At 38.2% G+C, this 19,023-nt stretch overlaps 1 protein-coding gene across 1 annotated transcript in view; it reads right to left on the minus strand.

Annotated features, from left to right (window-relative positions):
- usp43a (ubiquitin specific peptidase 43a) overlaps positions 1–19,023 on the minus strand; it is a 67,160-nt gene that overhangs the window by 11,187 nt on the left and 36,950 nt on the right. The window contains exons 5-13 of the mRNA XM_088420249.1: positions 18,755–18,890; positions 18,412–18,556; positions 15,988–16,144; positions 15,212–15,323; positions 11,148–11,251; positions 7,932–8,009; positions 7,657–7,786; positions 3,758–3,877; positions 1,276–1,525 (exon numbers count right to left, since the gene is read on the minus strand). Of these exons, the coding sequence (XP_088276375.1) occupies positions 1,276–1,525; positions 3,758–3,877; positions 7,657–7,786; positions 7,932–8,009; positions 11,148–11,251; positions 15,212–15,323; positions 15,988–16,144; positions 18,412–18,556; positions 18,755–18,890 (1,232 nt within the window). The remainder of the gene's footprint in view (positions 1–1,275; positions 1,526–3,757; positions 3,878–7,656; positions 7,787–7,931; positions 8,010–11,147; positions 11,252–15,211; positions 15,324–15,987; positions 16,145–18,411; positions 18,557–18,754; positions 18,891–19,023) is intronic.

Raw genomic sequence — 19,023 nt, forward strand, 5'->3', positions numbered from 1 at the left:
ATCCTCTTTGGTAACAGTGACAATGAAATGGCTGAATGTTGCTATCATTACATTTAGCGATGGACAACAGTTGAACCCTTCCTTATATGGTTTATGTGAGAAAAAAGTTAAATAACCGTAATTATTATCAATATTATTGTCATGAATAGCGTTCAAAAACAATAAAATATGTATTTAAAAAAAAAACATTCACTAGAGAGACCATACTGTGGCGTCTCGTGGCCTATTTTCACAAGGGTTTTGAATTTGCCAACTCCTCACTTTTTTCATCTCGGTCTTTTGCTGTTCTCCAAATAGTTGAACATGCCCTGCTTCGAGTCCGGCTTAAGAACTTGACATTAACCATATCGGGCTCACAGAACTAAACGTATGAGCCTAGTTTTGAGTTCCGCTTTGCTCCATTGTCTCATTAGGTTGCACGGGGTACGATTTTAGGGTCGCTGCTTTTCTCTTTGAATTCACTGAGTTCCTTTCATTAATATTCTGATGATAGACAGAATCATTAAACAAAAAGAAGCCTTCTTAGGAGAGGTGTGCCAAAAATTGATTCACAAAAGAACAGAAAAGATTCTCATTTACTGTGATTCAGATTTGATATAAAATGCCCCCAAACTGATTTTCTAAATTAAAAAATAAATAAAACAAATTTTTGTCTGCACGCACACTGCCGAGGAAGAGACAATGCAGTGAAGGCCAACTTCAAATTTAATAAATAAAACAATAAATGGGCGTCAATGCTATGGCCATAGTACCACTTTCATTGTGACGTTAGCCTTTGCAGGAATGCTTACTACCTTATAAGCTAACTTTACTCCACCTCGAAACCTAATTGTTATTGCCATCACATTATGTCTCTGCTAACATCATGGCACTGCCATTAAAACTTCATTTTTAATCGCCACTTAAGGACACTAAGGAACCACTCGTTCAATTAGGCTGTCATGGTACGATACGGCACACGTCTCCAGCGTTAGGGTTGGCGGTAACTAAGTGCTGCATTTAAAGGTTGTTGGACATAGAGAAAAGAAGGTGCATCAATGCATTAAATGCTAATAAATGCAAATATCTAAACAATGCAGGCTTTCTGTCAATCTATAAATGCTGACCTATATCAAGAGGAATAATGAGGTGAATTGACTTTGATATTTTACTGCATTACAATAAGTAGTCCATCAATTCACGAAAGGTTTTCAAAACCTTGAATTTCTTAAATTGCATTGAAAAAAAAAGTTTGTTTGCAGTGGTGTGTCTGAAGTATTAGACAAGTACACATACCAGTATAGTGTCCCCCATGCATTCCTCCGTGATGATTGCACACAGCGTAGAGATCATATAAGTAGTCGTGAGGAAGGGCCATGTCCGTAGGTGGGTGGTGTTGGCCTGAGGACTTTGACCAGGATGTGGGCCATGGCCCACTATTTAGGTTCCGCATACTCTGGCTCCTCTTAACAACATGCGGGGCCATGTCCAAGGCAGTGAGAGGAAAATGAACCAGTGATGAAAGCTTGTTCCTGCGCTCGCCTACCTGTTGAAAAAAATACATTAACCACCTTATTAAGCTACCTGACAATGTCACAAAAGATTTGTACAGCATTAATCGGAATTATATAAATATTGTTAAATGGCCTCTTTTGTGACTACGGTTTTATTTGAATGGGAAAGCCATTTGGCATGCAGTTCCTACATACTGAATCTTATTAGTTTGTGCAAGTGTACTTAATGTGGCAAAGAACTGAACACACGTATATTCACTAATTGTGTTTAATATTTTCTCTGGGGGGGTGAATATTAGTAAGCGATAGATGAAGAGAGGTTTTCATTTAAGGCAATTAAAAAAAATGTTAAGCCCATATCGCAGGTGTGAATGGTTGCAAGTGATTGCAAGGGTAGTTTTTTTTTTTTTTCAAGGTCACAAAAGATTGTAAAGGGGTTCTCAAACTTTAATGGTCGCAAACAAGTTGTTCTTGTCTCTCCCGATGTCCAGATCCTGAGTATGTGATTGGAAACCAGGCTGTCCTTAATACGTGGCCAAAGTATCGAATCGGAACTCGGTACTGGTAGAGTCTCAAAATCAGATAACTCGGACTCGCGTACAAAACAATGTGATAAAGACATCCATACTAGTCACCAAAGATTTTTTTTTTTTTTTTTATACAGAACATGAAAAGTTTAAGCAGCCTATAACTGCAATGCATTAAATTGAGGTTGAGCAAAACTGTTTGAAAAGCAGCCTTGGAAAATAAACATGGATACATACAAGAGTGTGGTGATCACAGAATCTAATGCACAAGTGTCAAACTCAAGGCCCGGGGGCCAAATCCAGCCCCCTACTTCATTTTATGTGGCACGCATAAGCAAATTAAATTTTCTTGACCCTTGCAAAACTCAATTCCAAAATTTTAACTTTTGCAATATTTTTAGGTTTGTTTTGTTACAGTAACGTCAACAATATATTAACATCTGATTTAAAAACTACTAAGCCATCAGTTTCTTGTGTACAATAATAATAATACTTCAAGATGATCCAAAATTGACTTGGTTATCCCATCATTAGGGAAATTGTAGCTACAAAATGGCCTGCGACAAAAGTGAGTTTGACATCCCTGGTCTAACGGAACGCTTATTTTTCACAAACAACATAAGATCATCTTTATAATACTGCACAAGGAAATTATTGCCAACATTAAATTAGTCTGAGACTGTTGTCATTTTCATGAATTTACACATAATAGCACCAATTTGAAGTGGAATAAGTATATAGCCAATGTGGCTTTTGTCCGCCTGTTAAAGAAAAGTGACTTGTGGCAAGGCCTTCTATCTTGCCCACAATGAAGCCCTTGAAGCCTTGACAACTAGCTAGAAATCAACATGTCTAAAACAATGGGGCTTGTTGTTCACAAAAAGAATTAAATGACAATACAATCAGATCTTCTTGATGGCTATCTTGTTAAAACCTTGGAAGCTTTCAAACTTTTCAGTCGTCAGTCACTGCCTCATGAGATTCTCTGAAAAGACCGCTTTTATCTTCCAGAAAGGCACATAGAGACTCCGTGGGAAGATTAAACTGCCCTGCGGTGTCAGTCTCCCAATTGCCCAGCCTGTGCATTCTGCGCATATAGTGTCTTCACATCCGTGCTTGATATGGTCATTTTGTCACCCCTAGAAGCTTCTAGTCCACGTTTACACTGACAGAATGAGGTGGAAAGCTCAGAGAATTCTGACAGATAGATTTTTTTCCCCCCGCTGTCTTGTCAAGTGGCGATTGCAATGTCTGGCCAAAGGTACATTAAATAAATCCGATCTAACAAATGCCCTTGTGATCCTGGAATCAATGAAGTGTGCAATACACACATATGACATCAATGGCTCTGCCTCGATGTTGTCCTTATATTACCTCTACTTTTATCTGTACTCTCACTAAATCCTCCTCAATTTTATGAATGGCAACACTTCGGTGCTGCCCATCTCCTGAAAGTTTCCTACGTTTAGTGAAGAATTCTCTCAAGGCTCTACTTCATTTTTCATTCATTACATTTGAACTCTTGGTAGGTGTTCAAATGTTTCATATACATTCTATACAATAGTACAGTATATATTTTTACTTGTATCATTAAATATGGTTCTTTAACCCACAAAACCTGCAAGCTCTTCTCCACTTTCTGGGGAAATGTGGTTGATTGCTCGGTATCTTGTGATGCTTTGAAAGATGTGTAAATCAATGTGAGATGGAGTGTAGTGCCGTTTGCACCTTGCATACCTGTCGAAAGCGTTTGAGGTGAAGGATGAGTATGTCAGGCAGTGTCCACAAGCTCATCTTCACCATGCCCTGCTGCAGTTGCTTGCAGTGGGGACACTTCCAGGCGTCATCCGGTGCCAACTGCAATCAGTTTAATGATCCTTCAGTGTGACAGTTGGGTCCAGAATTGGACAGTGACAGGGTTTTTAATACAAAGTATTTTACGCCACCACAGTAGATTTTCCATCATCCAAACAAAATGGGATAATATAAGATGGTTTACAATGGGAAAAGTGGGTGGCTTCAAACAAAACGTGCTCTGGTCGGAGATTTTAAACACATCTAATTGTAACAGAGTAAAAGCTAGAATTCTGAACTTTTACGATAAAAGCACAGCCCAAAGGTCTGGAAACACCTTCTCATTTACTGTGTTTTCTTTGTTTTTATGATTATTTACATTGTAGATTTTCACTGAAGGCATCAACACTATGAATGAACAAGTGGAGTTATGTACTAAAGAAAGGTGAAATCAACAAAAACATATTTTATGTTCTAGTCCCTTCAGAATAGACACCTACTTTACTCTGATTACAGCTTTGCACACTCTCTCGATGTTCTTTAAGACATAGTCATCTGAAATGGTTTTAACTTCACCGGTGTGCCTTATTAATGAGTGGAATTTCTTGCTTCATCAGTGGGGCTGAAACCATCACTTATGGCGTGCTGAAGTCAAGCTAATTCACAACCGACAGCCTCATTGGATGACTGTTACAATTCATATATTGAGAACTATAACTATTCAATTGTGGCAATAACCAATAGGCTAACTAAACCAAAACGATCGGTCATCATAACTCCGATTCAACATTCTGGTTTGTTTTGCACAAAACTATCAATACAATATGGTTGTTTTTTACAGAAGAAGCCCCCAAAATTGGGTTAACCTTTACTGTTAGGTCAAATCATTCCAAGTAGTGGGCCTTTTTTGGCCCAAATTAATTTATTTTTTGACCCAAACCATTTTTAGAGTGGACCCACATTCAGAGCTTTCTAATCCATAAAAACAACAACAAAACAACATAAAAGCAACAACAAAAAAGTTTGTTTATTTTGTACACAGTAAACCCAAAGATTAAGTTTTGTGGGTTATTCATTTGACCCAAAAATTTGGTTAGTCATTTCCCCCAAAAAATTGTGGGAAAAGAATAACCCATGAAATAAACCTAAAAAAATTGGGTTATTGCATATGTAGTAACCAAAAAAAGTTGTTTTGTGAGTTATTCATAAGCCCCAACTTTTTGGGCCATTCGTTTCACCCAGAAAGTTGTGCAAAATGACGAATCTTTAAACACCTTTAAACACCTTAAAAAAAAAATCTGTTGTACATTTGTTGTATGGGTGATTTATTTTATCCAAGGTTTTTAGATTAAAATGAATAACTCAAGAGGGTGGGTCGAATCGACTCTATCAAGTGCGGTCAGTTCTGTTTCGAGCCATAACTGGGTTATGTTTGACATCTGTTTTTAGAGTGTATACAACAAAAACATTGACATTCTGATACTTTTGGATGGGAAAGTATCTGACAAGCAGCACACTGCTGTTTGGACAGAAATCTGTCATCAAGGACAGATATGCTCCCTGCAGAGAAAACTGGTCATAGAGGTCATGTAGAGACACATCATTAGTTCCTGAAAAGTGACTGGAGGGCAAAGTATTTGGTCCAAACAGCTTTGCTGTCAGCACTCCACCACTTGTAATTTTAATCGTATCTACAGGGATAACTAGGGCCCATGAATTAGATAATAGATTCATAACGGGCATGCAGATTTTGCTGTGTGGGAAGCAAATACCCATTTAGGGCACATCGTCCAGTGCAATGGAGCTTTCTTTTGCAGAAACAAGTGCACATGGTCAAATCAGATTTTCTGCACTGTGCTCCAGAGCAGAGGAATGAATAGAGGTAGCAATAGAGACCTTAACCTATTTTCATTTCAAGGATAACCAGGTTTACTTCTTTTCCCAAAGATCGGTCCTCAAGATCTAGCCAGTTTTCAATGTGTTTGGTTTAATCAGCGTTGTTATTAGGATTCTGCAAAGCATGCTGATGAGCTAATCATTTGAATCGGGTGTGTTCGTTGAATGAAAACAGGCTGGATCGTGGCTCTTGAGGACCGAACTTGGCCACCTCTGCCACAAAGAAATAATGTTGATGTGGATGTGACTGACTCAGAACTAAAAAGCCAAAATAGATGAACAAAAGAACCATCGTGGAGCTGTTGTAGAAGCTCCGAACTATAACTGTTGCTTTTGTTGTATGCCCTTGGGAGGTTGTGCTACTTAATTAAAACCTTTCAATAAAGAGTAAAGAAAGGCCAAATTCTGATGATCCATAATCATTTCAGCGCCAGATGGTAATGCAGTCGCTGCTTCCAGTGCTGTACAGTTTGCATAATGAAGCTTATTATGCTCTATTTTATGGTAATGTTGCTCTTAAATCTTCATCACTTCAAAGAGTGTTGTTCATGTCTCAAAATGTCATATTACAAGAAACACTAAACCAGCAGCAATGATATAACTGTTAAATACATGTATTATAAAAAGAAGTCCTTGAAAGAAGAAAAAGACATCTTTTCTTGCAAGACAGCGTTTACTAACAGGCAGTTTGCAAACATAAATCATACTAAACATGAGTTGCTCTGCAATGACAACATGTTTGCTACATGCAATGTTTCAGTTTTGCTTCTATAGCCATAAGAAATTGAAAACGAGTTGAAAGTTGTGATGGATTTATGTGTGATGGGATACTGAATACTAGTACTAGGTATTGTCTTAAAAGTTTATTGCGATATATTACGATATGGTAGATGCGTGTTGCGATTCTTATCGCAATATATTGGGCAATATTTGTAGAAAAAACATCTATGGCATTTATATTAACAATGATTGAGAAAAAAAAACAAGGACATTATGAGAATAGACAAATTCTATTCTTTTTCAGAAGCCACACATCATTGACATCTATAAGCACACATTAAATCGAAAGAAGCACATCCACATTTTTTAATTTTTTTGCATACCCTTGACTATATCAGTATGTCCCCAGCAGTTGAAAATATGCTTTCAGATAGCACTGATGTGGCAGGAATACAGAGGTAGCACTTTGCCACACGAGTTCCATATTGCCCACACGAGTCCCTTATTAATTTCTCGATTTTCGTGATAGTGGGACATATTTGACATTTTTCACTTATCTCTTAACATTACTTGGCCAATTCAAGCCATTCCAACCACGATCTTCAAACCAATCACGAAATTTAATTTATGATGTAGATAAAACTCACATTTTCTAAAGAACATACTGACCACAGATATTGACCACTTCAGACCATTCCAACTTCACCATATTCAGTTCACTCAAGGTCATTCAATGTGATTCCATATCAAAACACAACAATAAAGCCATTCCACATCACTCCATATGCTGTTGCTGCTCTTTTTTTCCTAGCTTTTCAGCTTTCACACGCAATTTCTCCAGAAAGTACATTCTCTAGATTTACATTTGTTTTAATGATTTAAATACTGGTAAAGAAAAATAATACTTAATATATACGTACATTTGTTTTAGTGTGTGGTTATCCCATTGGCTGTCTTACAAGAATAATAAAGCATGGGTTTGCAGTTTTTTGTGGCAGCACATTAATGCTTAATCACTGGTATAAGTAGCCAAATGTGATTATTTTACTCCCACACAGCAGACCTGCTCGACGCCCCCATTATCTACCTGAATCTACTTTTCTGTTACAAAAGAGTGAAAGGCAAAAGCAAGACGTAGGCATAACCAGTCAGAGCAACAAGCTTCTTGCTTTCAGCAAGAAGCAAAAGCAGTTAAAATGAAGAATGTTGTTTAGGTTTGAGCTCACCTGCTCTTCTTTGGTATACAACTGGAAACACTGGTCAAGAGTGCAGCTATGTTGCTGAAGATGCTGCTGTTGCTGGTGCCTGACACTTTCAGCATCTTGAACAACTTCCTCCTGGATACTGCCAAACAGACTGGAGCGCACAGGTGTTGTTGTCACGCTTGCAATTTTAATTTGCTCACAGGCAGACAAAAAAAAAAAAAAACAGTGACAAACGTAGGCGGACACTTGCTATGGTGTTTGTACATCCCACTCTACTTTAAGGTTATGCTGCTTACCACTCTTTAAGCTTGTGCTCCCACTCGATGACAACCTTCACATGCGGAGGACCCCCGGGGCCACAGAATTTCAGTGCTCTAAAATGGAAACACGGTACAAATAGCATCAAGTCAAAATGACCCATATGTCTTAGTATTTGGAATTCAATGCAAATTTCAGGGGGGATTATGCCATAAAAGGCACAAAAAAATAGGAATGTCAACAGATTAATTGTGATCAATTGATTACAGTGATAGTCAAAGTGTTGTTTTCGAATCCTGTTAATCCTATTTTAATCTCCAAATTTATGCTTTCTGTATGCTGATTAAACACGCTTTTATGCATCGCTTTTGTGCCTGAGCAAAAAAATAGGTCCTTAAAATTTGCAAGATAATCAGTGTATCCATGTAGTGTGTTGTTTGTAGCAAGGTTTCTCTGCTGAAAGGTCAACAAATAAATGTACTGTACTAGGGAGAAAGATGGAGGACGATACGCATCATTATCGCTAAATAATTTCTGATTGCATTTTTTTTCAAGAGTACTTTACTTTGCCTTTTCTCCTGCAATGATAAATGTCATTCCAAAGTAGTGTGTAGTTGTGGAAGTAGTGTGTATGCAATATACTTATACAAAAACTTCAAGGGATTTAATATCCTTGACAGGTTGATTAAATTGTTAAAGCACACAAACATGGTTATGTAAAAAATAAATAAATACATAAAGGGCGAATTCAGCTGTCAAAGTGATGCCACACTCCCGTATGTTTAGTTAAATGTCAACTAGCGAGGGCTGTCTGGGCAACATAGAGCCTGAAGATTCATTTAAGAAGCCACTTACTCCCCCTGAACTTGTCTGAGAGTGCCTCTCGCATGCACTATGCCTCCAAAATTGGCAGTCCAAAGAGGTATCTCCTTCTGTTCTTTGACTGCGACACATTGAATTCTCTTTGTAAGTAAACCCCCTGCTGTTATGTTCACTTAAGAATGTCTTTTTGTGCCTCAATGTCAAAAGAGAGAGGGAAAAAAAAAACTTGCAAATACTGACATTCAGTCTAAGCACCCTCGAAAAGTGTGACCTTTCCTGCAGCTCAGTGACAAAGATTCGTCGTAAATCCTTCGGAGCCGCTTTGAACAAGCTGATGATTATCATGCTGAAGTAACTTTGCACTGAGACTTGTGCAATTATACTCAACACCAAAGGTGTGCTACTTATGACATTGATATTCTGCACCTGCTTTCAAGTCTCAGCAGAAGATAGTCTGCAGTGAAACCTCTTTAGAAAGTTGTCTTTCATTTGCCTCAAATAGTTATTTTATGTTTACTGCAGAGCAGCAATTTATGTGGATCAAATAAATATGACTCCTACCTATTGTAATTTACACAGCCAGGAGTCACTAGTAGGCTTTCTTAGCAAATTCTGATGCCGTTCTATTAATGTCTGTAAACAACAGGGGTCAGAGCCATGTAAAGTTTAATTTTAATCCTTTACTATTGAACAAACTGTCCCTCATTAAATAAACTTTACTTGAATCGGATCGCACCCATGTGTGTCAAAAAACATTGATCATCTTTTATGGAAAGATGCAAAACTACCTATCTTCTTTTCTTTCTTTACTTTTCTATGCGCTTCACTCAAGCAATCTTTTAAGAGTCCAGTCATTCAAGCCTGGGTAGCTTGACCTTTTTTTTCCCTCTTTACGTGTTAGTGTAAAGCGGTTCTACTCAAACAGTGAGGCAGGCCCCCCTGGGGCGGCGCGAGGCGATGCCAGGGGATGACCGCAAGGAACAGGCTGTTTTTTAGTTGAACCTTTATTTATGTTGCTTTTTTTTAATGTGAAAAAAGAAAAAATTGTATAATTACACATTTTTTATTTATTGTGAGTCACAATGTTTAAAAAATGTGTAAGTATACAAATAGTATTCTTTTAAATAACCTTATTTACAGTCACTGCAGCAAGTGGGGAGGGGGGGCAAAATGGTTTCTCTTTCCTCAGGGGGGTGCTTTGCAAAAAATAATTGAGACGCATTGGTGTAAAGGAAGGTTTGAAAATGGCTAGAATTGAATAAAGTTGTACACTTTTAATTATTTTTGGAAGATGGCATGTTTAGGTGGCTGGTGCCCCATTATTTTCACATATAAAACAACAAAGTTATTAAATTCATTCACATACTGCAAATGCACTTCAGAACAGCCATAGATCAGATTCAACACTAAGCTGGATGCATCAGACATTTTTCTAATGCTCAACAATTTGAGATTTGCCTTGTGACATGAGAAGGCATGTTATTTATTTGAGGATGCTCTACATGGTCCAGCAACCACTATTCTCCAACAGCAGCCTTAGCTGAAGGCTCAAAGCAGGCCGGATCCCCATGTGTTCCTGTTGTCAGTTCCATTCCAAATGTAGTGGGGTTAGTTTCTATTCTGTTGAACCTATCTCGTCCATAGTTTTTGTGTCGTGCATTGCAAGTGTCATCTGGCCTTACTTTGCTTCTAATAAATAGAAGAAAGTTCTAAGAAAGTTCACATTTGTCATATTAGTGCTCCATCCAGACTACAACATTTTCTTCTGACCTTTTCTAATATCAAGACATTTCTACTTGTAGAACAGCTGCTCATGTAAACCCTCAAGAGAAGCGAACAACTGAAAATTCAACAAGGTCATGGGCAATGTTACGTCTGCGAGTGTACTTGGGAATAGGTATCCCTTTGTGAATTTAAAAAAAAAATACCATTGGAAAAAATGCGATTGAAAAGAATACGTTACAAACGTCCATTAGTGCATTTTCTGTGTGTATTTGTGTGTCTATCGTAACGTCTCTCAGGAGGGGTGTTGTAGTCACGGCACAAAATGCCATGGCCAAATACCGGACCGCTCCCCGTCCTTTCCAGCTTAAAAGGGACAATGTGTACGATTTAAACTGGTTTTCTCATTAAAAAGGAATAAATTAAACGTTTATACATTTCAGACCCTTGCAAATGAATGCGTTCTTAACGACCAACAGTATGTTTTAAATATAATCATAGGTTTAGTTATCCTGTGTGGTAAATTATTACCACAGGTGAGTAGATTAATTGTCTGCCGGACCGACGATTAGTCTTCGGCTTGAAAAAAATGGCAAACGAACCAATAGATAACAGAAGAGTGGCGGGGCACTCACAACTGGGACCAACAAATACTGTAAATGTAAGTTGCCCATTTCTGGTAAACAGTATACAACTGGCTTGACTCCTACCTGTCAACAGCAGGGTGATGCAGCGGTCTGCTGTCCTGAGGTGAAAGGTAGCTATAGGATGCCGATCCTCCCACCACTCTGATCTTAAACAGCACCCTCGTGTTCTGCAATTGAACAGTACAGCTGATATATATCGAGACATCTTGCATCTATTGGTGCCTCAAACCACCGCTGACTGTTAAGTCCACAAATGCCATTTAAAGTTTGTTTACAACTATTGGAGGAATTATCTATTAATCCATTCACTGCAAAGAAACATTTCAACTAATACATTTTCTAACTTGTAAGCAAAAAAGTGGGCCTGGCCCAGTTTGTCTGTGAAATCCAAGATTTTTCATAACTATTGACAAACAGATGCCAGTATATGGCACTGTTGCATCAGCATGGAATTGAGATTAGCACAGTTTTTGAGTTGAAGTTGAACTTGTGGTGAATGTCAGTTTGTTACAGTAAATAAGTGTATAAAAGGCTCAAAAATGTTGTGTGTGTGCAGTTCTTTGCATTACCACGCCTCGAATTTAATCGCCGTGGCTTCTGTGTAATGTGACGGCGTGTTTGCGTGTGCAAAAGGTCAGTTCAAAGAATGTCCGCCGCATGGTTGTTTGCTCGTTTGGTCATAGTCATTGCTGAATACGCTTCATGTGCAGAGCTCATGAACAAAACGTTTGTTGTATTTGTATGTGGTTGACACTTTTATGTCCATTTTGCGTCTTTATTTTCAGTTGAGAAGAGAATTGCAGTTCACTTTTTGTAACATTGAGATTTGTGCTATTTTTGTTGGCCGCTAGAGGTCCTCACAAACCATATATTTCACTGTAGTCAAGCAGACCTTCATTGGGGGTACAAGTATAAGATCACTACTAAAGGTTGGTGTGTTTTCCACCCATTTAAGTGAGTGGCATTTCTGTATATTGCATTTAATTTATAGTGATTTGGCTGCATGTTACTGCTTTAATGTTATTCCTTTATTTGTATGTATAAATTAAATACTATACCTATACTGATTGTTATTTTGATATTTCAGACTCTGTGGTTGTATAATCTGCCATCACTTAAACATCCTCTGTAAACTGCCCTCCCCAAACCTGAGTAAAGAGTCTCTCAACCAACACCCGTTACTTGTATTCTAACCGATGCACTGTCCTGTACCTGGTTTACGTACACCCTTAACGAGCCAGACACCATCACCTCCCCAACAGATGTCAATAGATTGCAAGTTGAACAAATTTAAGCACAAATTTCGTTTTGCTGAATCATATGTGCATCCTTTGATAGCACATATGATGCATATGATCACATATGATCTTCTCACCTGTGGAGCATAACATTCATTTAAACAGTCAGCACAATGCTGTTTTTACGTTGTCTCTTTCGCTCCATAACAAAGCACAGAAGGTGAGTGCATTATTTTATGCTTGTCTAAGTACAACAACACAAGACCAAACAGAAAACAAGACAGAAATAAATGTCCTGCCATTATTGTCTTTTATCTATCTTTTTTCTGGTATGACTGAATTGAGCTTTTCAACAGACTGTTGCGCCTGACTCTTAAAATAAAACTCATTTCAGACACCAGTGATCACAGAGGGACCAAATGGCCTTTTGCCTGGTTTCTGTAGGCTGCACGGCAGCCGGAGACCATAGTTTTAAAAGGCAAGCACGGTCTTTTGTTTAAAAGGATTTGGTAAAAGTTTGAACCATTGTTCAAACAAAATGGACATTTAAAAACATTTAAAAACTTTTCAGATGAAAGAAAAAAAAGGAGGAGGAATGCGACTTATTTTCTCATAGTATTTAGGGAGGAATTTGGGGATCATCTTATAATTTTACTTCACGACACTCATCAGATCTAGCATTTTATTCTGTGTTGTGAATTCTGAAAGGCAAAAAAAAACAACAAAAAACTGAAGTCGTAACACCAAAAGAAACCTCTAGATGGTGCCACAAGACCTTATAAATGAGAGGAAGCCATGGCAGTCAAAATACTACAATAATTCGTCACTGTAAAACCAAGTTCAACAGTTCTGCTGGATGGCAACGTGATTAAAGCACCCCCCAGCCCTCAACCCGCCCCAACCGCAACAAGACGAGCTTTCTCATCGTTTGTATCACTGTAAGCAACCAATGAACCAAGTGTGGATGTTTTCATAAAGAGGACAAAGTAAGGCAAAAGATTTTGTCGACAGCAAATAATTCAGTAAAAAAAGTAGCTCAGATTATTTAAACTGGTGGAAAATGTAAGAACCAGCAAATTTTTCATCATGCCAAAGGTTATTGGCTTGTGCATATGACGCGGCATTATTTAATTATCACAATATACCAGCACCTGCTACTCTGCAGTTTTATAAACAAAGCTCTGTCGGAGTTAACTGGTATTCTTTACAGTTTCAATCCTAAAAGTAAATTTAGAAACTGCTCTAAGGACAAGCCGAAAGCCACAACTGTTACGCTGTTTTTAACAAATGGTGACATATAAATACATATATTTATTTAAATTTGGTCTCAGTTAAGTTTAGTCATATGATGTGCTTGGACACAATTTGACATTTTGTTTATCTTAGAAGAATAGAACGCATAATGCATTAAATTCAGTTGGAAAACCTTAAAAAAAGAGCTTAATGACAAGCTATTAGTCACTGTGACCACATGCCAGGAATTAGAAGGCCTCACAAGTCAACAGTGCAATAATTCACTCAGTGTGTGGTAAATTATGGCTCAGGACTTTTGTTTGTTGATTCAGTTATAAAATTGAAAAATGAAAAAAACAAAAAACAAACACCATCTGACACTCTAAATGTGAAAATACTGTATAATGAACGACAATGGGTCATTAAACAGTGTTTTTTTTTTTTTTTTTTTTGCTTAGTCTTTCAATGACGTTTAATTATAATGTTACATATACACAAAAAAATTGATGGATAACTAGTTTCATAATCGTAGGTCTCCGACAGGAGGCGGCAACCTTTAACATTCAAAGGGCCATTTTGACCCGGTTTCAACAGATAAAAAAACATTGTGAGCTGCACACACTTGATTAAATCTGAAATTAAGATGTTAATATATTATGTACAGTACATCAGTGGTGGATTGTCAAGGCCAGCAAGGCCTTCTCTGCTGGCATAATTTTATTTTAAATGTGAAAATGTGTTCTTTTAATTTGGAAAGTCACACTATATTTCCACAGTAAAACCCCTCTACAATGAAACCTGCATGTGCAAAAAAATCCCCCATTGTGAAAAAAAAAAATCCATGCATTGAAGCTTTTCCCTCTTTCTTACTTCCTCATACAATTAAAACCTGCCCGTTGCATTTTGCGAACTGTTTTTTTTTTTTTTCTTCTGCATTTGCGTTGCACTGAAATTCACTACGGCAAAAACAAGCCTGCAGCAAAATTATGGCTGGGTTTATACTTGACGTGCCGGCACGCGTTTTGCAGCACTTTGAACTCAGAGCGGCTTTCCCTCGCAGTCCGACAATATTCTCCCATACTATCGGTGGCAGTAAATAGACTCCACAGCATAGAAACAACATGGTTGGCACTCCCCTCCGCATGTTGCCGGAAAAACGGACGCGTCAAGCTAAAACCAAATTTAACACTTGAAGAAAGGATAAAAAGTAATAAAGACGAAAGATGGAGGAAGCAAATTGAAAGACATTGTGCAAGAAATTGATGTGAAATATGAAAATGAATGCTGATTGTATATTTGGCAATTTCTTTCTTTTTATTTTAAATGTTTTAAATTTATTTTAATTTTTTCTGCATATAATTTGCTTTCGCAGGTTACATACAATAATGCAATGGGCCGTATCTGTCCTTTGGGCGTCAAGTCCAACACGTGTTTCCTTTATAGATCAATGCTTTAAGTAATATTTAAACATAAATAATGTCATAATTGAACTCAACATCATTCCACTCCAGTATTTTTTTTAATGCGAACAAATCAAAGATCACCATTTTGATTCAAAGTACCGAAGAGCCCACTGTAATTGAAAATCAATCACACTAGCTATCTGAGTTCAGTAAATGTTGTAGACTAGTATATACGGGAGCTTACGGTTTTTACCTGAGCTTGAGATCTGTTCAGCATCAGATAATAGAGCTTGGTGAGGATACTCTGCTGCAGCTGCTCCCAAGAGATGCTCCTGTCTTCCAGCATGAGGAATGGTGGTCCGAACCTTATGAGAACAGACCAAAAAAAAACGCTGATAAAAATTGCCTGGAGGAATATAGAACTCATGTCAAGCAAAAGAAATAAAGAAAAAAACAGTGAACCTATAACCTAAACGACACCTCAGATTGGCTATTGATGTCATGACCCTACAAGCAAAGGCAGCAGCCAGGAGAGTCAATGCGGCATTCAGTAAACATTATCAAGGAAAAATGGGACGCGGTGCACTGAATGAGCACACAAACTGCAAACAATTACCGTGAGCAGAGTGAGTGAAGGTGACACCTAGTTAAATCCTTCATCCACAATCGAAAAAGAAAATGGAATAATGGGCCTGAAGGGGCAATTGCACAGTAAAGTGTACTGTACACAATCTATCATAATCTATGTCTTGGATAAAACTGAAATAACTGTATACAGTAATTCAGTTTTTATTTTTTTCATTTGAACTCAAAGACATAGAGCCCAATTTAAATGACTGAGTGCTTTCTAGAACACAACCATTTAATTTTGATTAGCTCAGTGATGTGCAAAGGGCTTGTCATTAACTTTTAAATTATTGCTGAGCAGTATAAGAGTCGCATGCTTGTTAATGCGCTCACACCTCACTATATTGATGCTCTGTTATCATGACAGACTAAAAAAAGTTGCTTCTAAAATCCGCAGCTCACCTGACAGCCTGCTGACCATATCCGGACGTGTTGCAAATGAGGAGCAGGACGTTGGAGGAGCCACCCTGATTCAGGTACTCAGTGGATACTGTGCCGGATGATGGCAATCTCACAGCTGAAGAACTGTACGGGGAATTGGGGAGGCTATGGTGATACCCTGAGGATAGAAGAGAAGAGGAGAAAACATTTGTGGATGATGGTTGATGGAACTGTATAATAAGAAGACTCCTATATGTGTGCATGTTGATGGTGCAGACACTAATCAACAACTGTACCATTGTCAAATTAATCGCCAACGGTATAAATGATTGACCTTAATTGAAGTTTGCCAATGATGGTTTTCTGCACAATCGTCAAGTCAGCAGTCTTCCCCATGATTCTGAAGCCTAATAAGGCCATTTAAAGGCTGAGAAAAATCTTTGCAGATGTTTTGTGATGTTATTGTATGAGCGTGGTGCCGCTAGCAGAGTCATATGCACGCACACCGACCGGCAAGTTTGAATTTTGTAACTGTTGTTGATGTTGCAAAGCGGCAAAAAGTGTTGTAACGAAGGGACGAAAAAAACTTTCTGACGTGAAAAAAACATTAGCCAGGGACGCCGTAACCCGGGGGTCCACTGTGTGTGTGTGTCTGCATATATATATATATATATATATATATATATATATATATATATATATATATATATATATATATATATATATATATATACACACACACACACACACACACACACATATACAGTATATAGTATAAATAATGGTGAGCACCAAATCTCCTGCCAGACTGCTGCCAATTCTCACCTCCTTTTGCTCCCCTGTAGGAGGTGAGAATGAGGACACTCTCACTGGATCACAAGCACCAGCGTGTTGCATCTCAGAAAGAAGGATTTTGGTTCATTTCTCACCATTTATGCGCATATTCTTTATTTACTTTATCATCATAGAGGGGGTGGGGGTTGAATGACATGACTTGACTGAAGTCAAATGACTCAAGTCAAAAGGACCCACAATTTTAATACTTGGAAAGACTTATAGGCTTATAGACTTAGAAGCAAGACTTAACTTGATAATCATGGCTTTATTTCATTTTCAAGCATGTAAATAATATTTAATAACTCCAATATACTGTATGTTGTGACTGAGCAATTATGTATGACATTTGACTTGTTTAAATCAAGTAATCCTTGTAGAACTTGACTTGCTTGGATTTGTGAGGGCATGCAAGTGTATTCCCCCCCACATTAATTTGGGACTTGCCTGAAACATGAAGGTTTGAAATTGGGACTTTAAAGTCTGAAAACCACACGTACCGGTAAATGGAAACCAAAACCTAAGCATTGGATGGAGGAGAGACTTCTGGCATGATGTGCTTCAATACGTGAGTGACCCCTGTCACTGACAATGTGCACACTGACTAAAAATACCCAGAGGGCTGTGAGCTTAAACCTGCATGAATCAAAAGGTCATGACTGTAAACAAGCATCAATGGGCACAGACCACCTGAGCTCTCTTGCTGACTGTGAAGAAAAAGATTAAGTAGAGGAAAGAAGCCAGATGCAGCCTTCTTACATCCTCTTTGAGTTTTTTCAATTGCAGTTACATCTTATTAATACAAAAATGAGCGTGGCATCTCTATTAACTTCCTAAAATGAGGATGCAAAAACACAACTGCACCGTGAAGGTTGTTTTGTCATCAACTTGGTACAACATTTGTAAAATACGTCTTTACAAGCATATTAAAATTCTCTAGAAAGAAGTGCCATTATACTTCACTGCAGTCAATCTCTTAAGATTTATTTTGATTTGTTTTCTTTACAAATACAGTGTGAAATGACTCCTTCGGCCAATATTGTAAGCCTTTAAGTGCTTAAAGGCAAATTAATTCCACCATACTCCCTTGCTGGCAGATGCTGCTCAACCTGTTAGTATAAGATGAGTTGTACGTGACTATATTCTCTCATATAAGGCCCGAGGGACATCTACCCGACCACAGAGTACCAGGATTCAATTAAAAAGGTAGGTTTGAACGCCCCCCCCTCCTCTCAAGAAAAAAACAAAACAACAACTTTTTGTCATGTAATTTTGTTCAAATGTGTCTTCCTTCATTCGGGTGATTAGTAGCTAGCGTAAAAATAAAAATAGTTTTGAATGACGCAAAACACCAGGTGGCTTTGAGGCATCGAGGCAATCAAAGAAGCTGAGACGCTTTCATGCATAAAGAAGTACAATGCACAAGTATGCAAAACGGGCGGCACACACACAGACGGCAAGGTGGGCGTTTCATGAATCTGAATGTGTCTGTGGGAATGCTCGTCAATCAAAACGGCAAAAAGAGAGCGGCACAACACGAGAGCATTTGGATCGTGAAGATGAGTATGGGCTGGGGTGATGATGACACGCATATCCTGTTACCATGGGTACCTGAGTGTGGCGCAGAACCTCCACGACCATGCAGAGGCGGCGCCTGAAAGGCGTAGATGACGTCACTGTCAGCGATAGCTGTCAGGTCGTCGTCATCTGAGAAGGAACGCTGGAATCCCGTGGAGTACAACTCGGCCAGGATCACCTGGAAAAGCAGATGGGATGAGACTTTCTAGATAATCACATTTTAATTCTTCATTTAATTTGAGCGAAATGGAGTTCTGAAATGTGGATTTCTGAATTACAAAAGCTCTCAAGTTCAATAACAGTAAACCCTCAAATGAAAAGTCAGTGAAACAATTGGAATTCAACCAAAACGTTCTGTAAAAAATAAAAAAATTACCTGGTGTGAAGAGATGCCTCCTTCCTCTGCTACCATGGCTCTCAAAGTGGACAGTGAACCAAAGAGAGGCACAGCAAGCCCAACTCTGAGATACCGCTGACCCTTGGTACTGAATACCAGCGTCACACACATTGGCCTGTCAACAGAGAAGACTTGCTCTATTGGCATAGAATTTTTTATTTTTTTTTAAAGATCCAGCACCAGTGTTGCCACAGATATCTCGAAAAAGTAAGTTGCTTTCCTGATTATTGATTTTTAAAAGTAAACAA

This window comes from Hippichthys cyanospilos, chromosome 7 (assembly GCF_059441005.1).
Source record: "Hippichthys cyanospilos isolate Australia breed blue-spotted pipefish chromosome 7, RoL_Hcya_1.0, whole genome shotgun sequence".
Lineage (NCBI taxonomy): Eukaryota > Metazoa > Chordata > Actinopteri > Syngnathiformes > Syngnathidae > Hippichthys > Hippichthys cyanospilos.